General features: G+C 32.4%; 1 protein-coding gene across 1 annotated transcript in view; it reads right to left on the bottom strand.

Moving 5' to 3' along the window:
• LOC106100363 (insulin-like growth factor II) overlaps window positions 1–9,166 on the bottom strand; it is a 16,083-nt gene that overhangs the window by 2,742 nt on the left and 4,175 nt on the right. Inside the window, exons 2-4 of the mRNA XM_013279191.1 lie at window positions 5,556–5,738; window positions 676–799; window positions 6–44 (exon numbers count right to left, since the gene is read on the bottom strand). Coding sequence (XP_013134645.1) covers window positions 6–44; window positions 676–799; window positions 5,556–5,730 — 338 coding nt within the window. The 5' untranslated portion in view covers window positions 5,731–5,738. The remainder of the gene's footprint in view (window positions 1–5; window positions 45–675; window positions 800–5,555; window positions 5,739–9,166) is intronic.

The following is a 9,166-nucleotide window of genomic DNA, read 5'->3' as shown; positions in this document are numbered from 1 at the left end:
CAGACCGGTCCTCGATCATGTGCGAATCCACCGAGGTTTCTGAACTGAAGGAAAAAAATGTAATTAGTACCGCAGTTTGCTTCTCCGATTAATTAAAAAAAATAGTACGAATAAAATATAACTACAAGTTTTTAACTAAGGGATAAGAACTTCAGTCTATCTGCAGTCACATGGGAAAAGCATTGTCCTCCATTCTATCAGGCAAAAATAAATTAAGGAAAAATGATTGGTGTTAGATATTTATAGTGCGCTATCAATAATTTGCTGTTATTATCAAACAATTAAAAAATACTTTATTCTCAGCCAGTGTTTACAATTGCTCTTAATCTTTATGGAACACAACTTCTGTAAGGTCAACCTTTGGCCGCTATCCCGCTCGTGTCAATTGCTTATCAACACTTTACTGTTTTCGTCAATTTTTTATTAGCAAACGGATTTAAGATTGTTACCAAATAAAAAGACAAACAAACGTAGATAACAGAGGGATTGTGGAATATTCTAGAATAAGTTATACAGTTAGAGAAATTTTGAATTATTAATAAATTTTGGTGGTGTCTAAATTCATCTGGATCAAGAGGAATGTCGACTTTTTATCACGTTAATATCTATGTCCTTGGATAACAGGTCAATATTCGTGTATTTAAGAATCTCTCTATATTTATTGGAAATACTCACGTGGCTTTAACAGTAGTGGCGCAGTACTCTGAGAGATGTTCATAGGTGCAGCCTTGCGTGCAGCACTCGTACACGATTCCGGTTTCCCGCTTTCGCCTCACCACCCCCGCCGTCTGCTCGATCACTGCAAATGACAACTCTTTTATTTTTAATCTGTCACCGCTATAAATCACACCTCAATGACATCTTGATCAACTTGCAGAGGTCAAAGTCACAGACTACTACGAACGTCGAGCCGTTACGTGCTTTTGACTATTCAGATAGATAACGATTATGCTTAAAATATTTGAAGAAAAGTGCTCACATTTATAACTATTATTACATTTGACAGTATCCAGCTAGTTTAGTATTTCGTCGTATGTGCGAATAATTAAGAGGCCCTTAACATCTGGCTGCGACAATGTTATCATTATAGAAGCTTGTCAGCTTATCAATTTGCTTATGAGGAGCTAATTGTATCGGTTTGGAGTCAAGATACTAGAAGTGAGCAAGTTGAAATTGCAAGATAACAGAATAGTTACTAGCAATTTAATAATGCAAGTTGCATATAAATTATGTATTAGGTACACTAGAACTCCACTAAAGTGTTACTTGACATTTGTCATCCCTATATTTCTCTATGACAAAACAGAGACTGCAATATGTATTTATGCTATGTATCTGCAGTCGAAACGCACAACTAGAGTATGATTACTCTAGTTGTGCGTTTACATTACAATGTACCGTCACTTTTACTTAATTTTTGTATAATGTTTTTGACAGTTTTTTTAATACGGTAATTAAAAAAAATGATTCTTGTACATCAGCTGCATAAATATGCATATTTACAAAAGTTTAGGAACTTGTAAAGTAGGCCTTCGCTTTTGAAATTAAGCATTTTTCAAAACCTTTGTAAATGTAAACATATTTATGTTAATGACTGTAACTACTTTGTAAAACGTTAAATACAATGTGTCACATATTTGTATAATTCTGGGACATTCTTTCTGCCTTTTTATTGCTATTAGCTATATTATATATACGAAAACTGAATATATGAAATCTCCCACCGGATTTGTGAAAGTTCTTCGTGTTTGGTACTGCGTAGAAGTTCTTGTTACGTGTGTATGTATGTTAAAACGCAGTACCTAGGTGTAACAGACAATGTCACGAGAGAGATTACACTGTTTACAATAACAACGTTACAGATTCATATACGACGATGAGTATTAAAGAATATGTAGCAAAAACTTTCATAAACATACTATATTGTTAATCGAAGAGAAAAGAGTAAACTTTAAAAAATATTTCAAATAATTAAAAGCAGCAAGTTCCGCGGTCTCCCTCCAGTTACGCGTATCTTATTAATCATGATGAAAATTAAATTGAACTGAATTTATAATTTATCAGACGTATGTCGGTCAGTGGAACCGCAAAGGGTCTAGTAATAGATAATCTTATTACTTTGTTACCGCATCGCGAGAGAGGCGGTGGACCTGACCTCAGATCGTCATGATACGAGTACATCGCTTGACTCACGTCGCATCCAAACATTTAAAAGGATTACTCTTGACCTCTTTAGTACACTACGCACCACGGAAGATATGGATCAGTCGGTAAGCAGCTGTTGGACATATGACCCCAGTATAAATAACATTTATGAATTGGCGGTTAACTATCTTATACAATGCTATCTACCCTACTTTAATTTTGATAGACTTAACATACGTGAGTTACATCATACTGTTTTATAACTTATCTTATCGTGGTATAAACAATATATTTCATTTTTTATAAACTAAATCTCAGCTTCCGGAACTTCCAATTCAAGATTTGCTTCCCGTAAAGGTCTAAAAGTCATCATTATTTTGAATTTTGCTTCTATTTCCTTCAAAATCGACCTTTATGCATATACAGGCCACGGAATAGTTTCGTGATGAAGTGATAAGGATAGAATGAAGGGGTCATATTAAATAAGAGGACGTGCACCTAAGTAGCCGTCTGTTTTCCTGTGATTATGTTAGATGTAAACACTCAAGAGGTCGCTGAATGTTGCGATAAAAACGAACTACATTTGTACGTACGCATGTATATGCTGCAGCTTGTAACAGAATATCGTGAATTGAATACGATTTTATTATATTTTAATGCCACATATTTAAGTGAACCGAAATTATTTAAACAAAGAATGAAAATTAAGCAGGTTTCGAATAATATTAAGTTACATACTTAAATAGTCAGCACTTATTATTTAAAAGAAGTACATAGCCAAAACAAATAAAGCTAAGGGTTTATTGTTTTGGCTATGTATGATCGGTTCAAAGTCGCATTATGTTTTGGTCAGACATCTAAGGTACCACGATTGTTTTTTTATCAACACCGATAAATATTTACGAAAATGTGTGTGTGTATGTGCGTGTGTAGAGTGTCTACTTACATATGTTTACACTTGTTTTATACCGTGGCTTTCTATTTAAACACATAAAAGGATGTTATTCCTATTAATCGCTCAATAACCAGAGATAGGATGTTATTGCACAGCTACGGCAGTGAACACTTACTGTTATACATATACTTTGTATTTAGGATCTGTATTCGCGGGTCAAATTCTTCATGTATTTTATTAATTGTGAAGAAAACTTGCATTGTTCGTGTTTTTGTCCAGATGAGAAAATGATATATAAAATTACTTTCATTAGGTTGATCGTATAAATCGTAGAATTGTTCTACATAACTTTATAATATAACTATTATACAATATATTTATTTAATTATTTTTGTACAACAATAAGTATTAATATTATTAATTTAATAACTAATATGGACTAACGTCTAGACGTAATGTTATATAGACAAAACTTTTATAATGAGAGTAGAAATGCTAATTGTTAGGCATACAACAATAGTATAGACTTTTAACATGGTTATTGTTTTACTAGATTTTAATTTTGTTCTCGAAAACCAATTCTATCAAATCAGTTACCAGTTTAATTTGTATTTGTATGATTAGTATAGGAAGAATTACTAGCGGTAAGGCAAATCATGTTCACATGGCATGTTCTATTATCTTTAAATGTATTCAACAAAATTTGCCACAAAATAAAAAAAATATTTACCAATTTATGTTAACATTTAACATTATTATCCAGCTTGAATAAGAGATAGCATACTTTTTTATATATTTTACTAAATAAAGGAGATATGGATTTCTATTTCTCATTGATAATGTCTGTTGGCAGGCGGACGCTGTAAACTATTATTTTTCTTTGCGATTGATGATTGAAAACATAAATCTGTTAGGTAATTACTAAGTTAATTAAAGTGTATATTATAATATTAACTTTGATGGCACTGATGCGAATATAATTACGTCTAGTTAGATTATAACCTTGATAATGGCAGTTATTTTCAAAAGGTTATCTCGGGACCAGTTTATCTACGATTAACATTAATCTTTTAACAATATAACAGGTCTCATAGTCAAATCATATTTATGGTAAGAATACTAATTCTCTTTTGTTTTATGTATTTTGTAGACCTCAATTTTTATATGACAAAAAAAATAAGACGATTTATGTTGCACGAACTCGTGAGAATATTTAGCCATTTACTTATATACATGATATTCGTCCTAACTCGCTAAAACTCGTAATAAACTTCAAGTAAAACCTTAACGGCTGTACACTGAAACGACATATAATGCCTAAACCTAATTCCATTATAAAATTCATGTCTATCAGATTATAAACAGCGTATGCGAAGCGAAGGGTTCAATATTCATTTTTGTTCAATATTATTCCGCCCTAAGTCACATACAAATTTACAGAGTGGCAGTTATTTGCGATTTGTAGAGTTATAATTACCATTTAAAGCATCTTAAGGACCCGCCTTTCACTTTGCCTCAAGGAAGTAGTTTATGTGGTTAGTGAAAGTAAACGCGAACCATCTTAATTCTCGGTTATCGCTAAGTCCGTGAAGCCATCTTCATCTTGATTTATAATAACAAGCTAGAACGTTTGCTTAATGTAGCAGTAGAGTAGATATTGTCGTCCCTTACATTCTACTTGAAGCAATAGAGACAATGATAGATTAGTTAAACAAATATTGTATTCAGATAAGTTATTCAGTATTACATTAGATACAGATTATGAGATATTATAATATACGTATAAGTCGCTGGTATCACCAACAATCGATAAGGTGAAGTCTTTCGAGTTTTATTAAACACATTGGTAACAAATTTTACAGTTTCTTAGTAACCGTAATTCGACAAAAGTTTTTCCTTACTTTAATCTAAAGGTTTGTTCACAAACACGTGAGTAAATAAAATATCATAACCTCTAATCAATCTTAGAAATCAATAAAACATAGATTATACCGTTTGTAAACTAAGAAAGCATTTCGAGCAAGAGTTTTTTGCGTTAAAGTAATATGATGTTATTTATTTTGGTACATAAATAGTTTGGGTGAAAAGTTTATGTGAATGACCGTCGTCATACACTTATCGCCACCGATTGTGTCGTTTTGGGATGAGACACGTGTATTGTCTTAGTGCGTGTATTGCGTCAACGCATGAATAAATTGATGTGTTCTTGTAGGATTACTTATCAAATAAGTTTATATCAATGTACGTTCCTACATAAACATTTACATATGTGTTACAGTTTAAAAAAATAAGATATTGTTATTATTAAGTAAACTACAATAAAATTACTTGTTGATTGACAGAATTCCAATAAGAAGATGAAACATATAGCAGTGAAGACTGACTACGGTGCACTGCTGTACTGCTTATCTGATAACAGTCAGATGTAATTACTAGTAACGGTATAACAACTATATATACGGAAAAATATACGTTGTGATGTGAAGTATCACGATGTCGTGTAAGGTAGATTTACCTGTGGGTACATCCCATGCGGGGCTGTTGTATTCGCTGCACACCCTGCTGAGAATCACCCCGAGGTTGCGGCCGCACAGCTTCATGGCGGCGCTGGCCGCGTCCGCGCGCCCGCACATCGCCGCCCCCGCCGCAAACACCAGCAGAGCCATCTGCACCCGCCGCAAAAACAACATCTTTATATCTGCAACAAACAATTACAACTTTACAAATCAAAGATCTCAATCAGAAACATGAGAATATGTTTTAATACAAATGTAAAGGTATAAAACTTTGGGTAGATACGTTATTAAATAATTTTGTGAGTCGAGAGGTAGAAAAAATGATATTGATTATAATTAAGATGGTCACAAGCTATGATCACCATAATTTGTTCTAAAAAATAAAATAAGACTAAAAATAAGTTCAATTAAAAGTATAGTAACTCCAGTACTTATTTATAACTTTTAAAGGTCAACTTTACGCTCAAGTTATTATCGAAGACTGATATAAAAATAAGACCTACTTTAAACGGGTCTGCGGCAAAGGCTAAATGTTACTGGAGGTCATTTTTAAGTTGCTTTGACGCAAACAAACCACTGAATGCAAGTAATTCGAGAAGCTTATGCTTTTATAGTGAAGGGTCTGTGAAATACGACACCAGTAGCGCCCTTTGAAACACGATACTGATACTTTTCATTTCCTAAGTACAGCCATTTTATATCGTGAAATGCATTTTCTTTAAGTAGATAAAAAAACAAATATCTACTTACGTATTACTATTTGACTATCAATATAAATTTCCAGAATATTCTTTTTAATTTTCCCTGAGCACAATTACTTTTTTTAATATTTTCAAGCCACAGATTTTCTTGTTTAAATAAAAGCGAGACATCACGGCTACTCGGTGCAAGATGACTTCACCTCTTCATTAATAAAAATGCAAATCATCTTCTTCCTTTGTGTGTCATTCTAAAATTAGCCGACATGGGTGCTAAATTTATCTTTGGACCTATCATAAAAATAACATTTTGGATACCAAATTTATAGATAAAGTGGATCTATTATGGTCATCTTGATATCAACTAAATAGTTTACTAGTTACTCTACGAGTTAAAACATAACTATTGGATGAAATGCATGTCATGTCATATATACATGTTTGTCTTACTAGCTTTCGCCCGCGACCCTGTCGGCTTTAACTAATAAACAAAAGTAATTAGCCTATCTGTTCTTCCAGATTATGTTCTACATCTATGCTAAATTTCATAGAGACCCATTCAGTAGTTTAGGCTACAAACTCTAACAAACATCCATCCATCTGAATTTTCTCATTTATAATGTTAGATTAGGTTACACAATATTTTTCCCTCGTGCAACGTTTTTGTGCATCAAACAAGATAGTAAAATTTTCTTATATTGCGCTACTAAATCGTGCGGATAGAAAGAAGAATATGTAACAAATCAAAAGTGTGACCCGTGAGACTCATACGTGAGGTTAAACAAAAGCAATTGAATGATAATGTATCAGAGCTGTAGGCAGTGCGGGAAGACGCGCGCTGCAAGGATAGTAAGCGGAAGGTCGCACTTGAGTTGATTGCTAGGGCGACGCCGCACTCGTCGAGGGAGGCGAAAATACATTACAAAATATAAAGAGACGCAATGCAGTTAGAGACCACACAATGTTACAAACAAGTCTTCACTGCATAGTTTAGTATTACTGGTCTCATCATAATTTATACTTTTAATAGTTGGTAGTTTCCATAATCAAAGACAGAAAAAACCAGATGGGAGTGTAGCTTTCAAGGACCAAGTAAAAGATCTAGTAAGTAAAAAAATTAAGCCTATTGAAACATTTTTAAGCATAAAGTATCCTATATCAGAGATGATGTTAAATTACAACTAAGTTTGTTAAAGTGTTAAAGTGCAGTTCAGAGGATGTATCGACTAATTTAAGTAAGTTCAAGCGTTTATTTTTTTAAGTGAATTTGAAATTTCTCTCGAGAGTTTTAATAATTATCAGTAGATTGTAGTAATTAGTTTACATTTCGATCATTCAAATAAATGTTTTATTAAAAACATTCCTTATTTAAAATAGATTTGTTTTGTTTTATAGTTTTATAATATTATACATTTTTTATTGTCACTTTTTTGTAAACATGTCCCCGACCCATCACCTCGAGATCTTGTCGGTTCAGTCGACGCCATATTTTTTGCTAAGTACGTAATTTTTATACATAAGTATAATCCGGTATGAAATATCTTTGATAATTTGCAAGTTTTACTTCGATTATTTATAGATGTAACGGTAAAAGATTATATCCCCGGAAACGATTATGCTAGATAATAAATTATAAGTAATTTCCACTGAATGTTCAAAAGACGTTGATGGAATAGTTAGTGTGTGAAAACGTTTTACGCGTATTTTAAACGGTTTATACTTATTACTACATCTAGTTTATTATGATAGACTTAGGTTTAGGTTTCATACTTAAAAATTACCAAGACATGTAATCTTTTCTTAATCTTTTACTTAACTTTTAAAGAAATTTTAATATTTAAGTAAACGTGCTTGTTAGTCACAATTTTTGCTTTTTAAGCTTTGATATATAAATATAGAAGTTGTGCGAAAACATTTTTGTGCCTGAAAACAAGGTTATTTATTTTCCACTAGCTTTCGCCCGCGACTCCGTATAAAAGTAAGTAGCATATATATTCTTCTAGACTATTCTCTACATCAATCCCAAATTTTATCGAAATCCGTAAAGCAGTTTAGGCTACAAACTCCAACATACATCCATCCATCTAAACTTTCGCATTTATAATATTAGCATGATATGTTTTGAAGAGTGTATTGTTTTTGTCTAAGGTACATAAATGACCAACAGATTGCTCTGGGTTTCTTTCTTTCCCTTTCGCAAAAGAAGGAGGTACTCAATTCGTCTGTTTTTTTTTGTAATCAGTTTATGGTTTATTTTACAATACATTACATCAGCCAGTTAGTTAGTATAGTGATTTCCTTTTTTATTTTTAATTTCATAAATATGTATAATGTGGTTAGCGGATTATTGAATCCATTATGTGGTCAATAATTATAGACAGGTTGTAGTGACAGAGATAATATAACAATGCAATTATGTTGTATCTTACATATTGAAACAATCACATGTCGCTCTGCTTGTCCGAGCAATTAGTTCTAATATAATTAATAGTATGTCATACATTATTGATTGCAGTAGACTGTAATAATTGCTAAAAGGTGTTCTTGTACCAACTATAATTATATCACTAGTTACTATCTTTTTAATATGCTAACGAACTTTATAGGAACACTCCTAATTCTATTTATTTCTGGACTTCACAAGTACTGTACTCAGGACCCATACTTATTAATGCTATCTTCATTAGGCAATGTATTGATTATAATAAGAATTAGCAGGGTGTCATATTTAGTGAGTCCCGCCTGAATTAATTGAGGGTTTACCAGTGTTGGGATAAGTGGCATTAAACTATTTTCATTAGACATCAATCGAATATTATGCTTACTTTTTGAGCCTCAATCTGAACAATGCTTAAAGTAGCGGTAATAGGTGCGTTTACGTTAAATAAATTCAAGATTTTTCTTTAAGTGAT

This window comes from Papilio polytes, unplaced genomic scaffold (genome assembly GCF_000836215.1).
Source record: "Papilio polytes unplaced genomic scaffold, Ppol_1.0 DF824047.1, whole genome shotgun sequence".
Taxonomy (NCBI): domain Eukaryota; kingdom Metazoa; phylum Arthropoda; class Insecta; order Lepidoptera; family Papilionidae; genus Papilio; species Papilio polytes.
The sequence above is the reverse complement of the archived record's forward strand: the minus strand, read 5'-3'. Positions and strand labels throughout refer to the sequence as shown.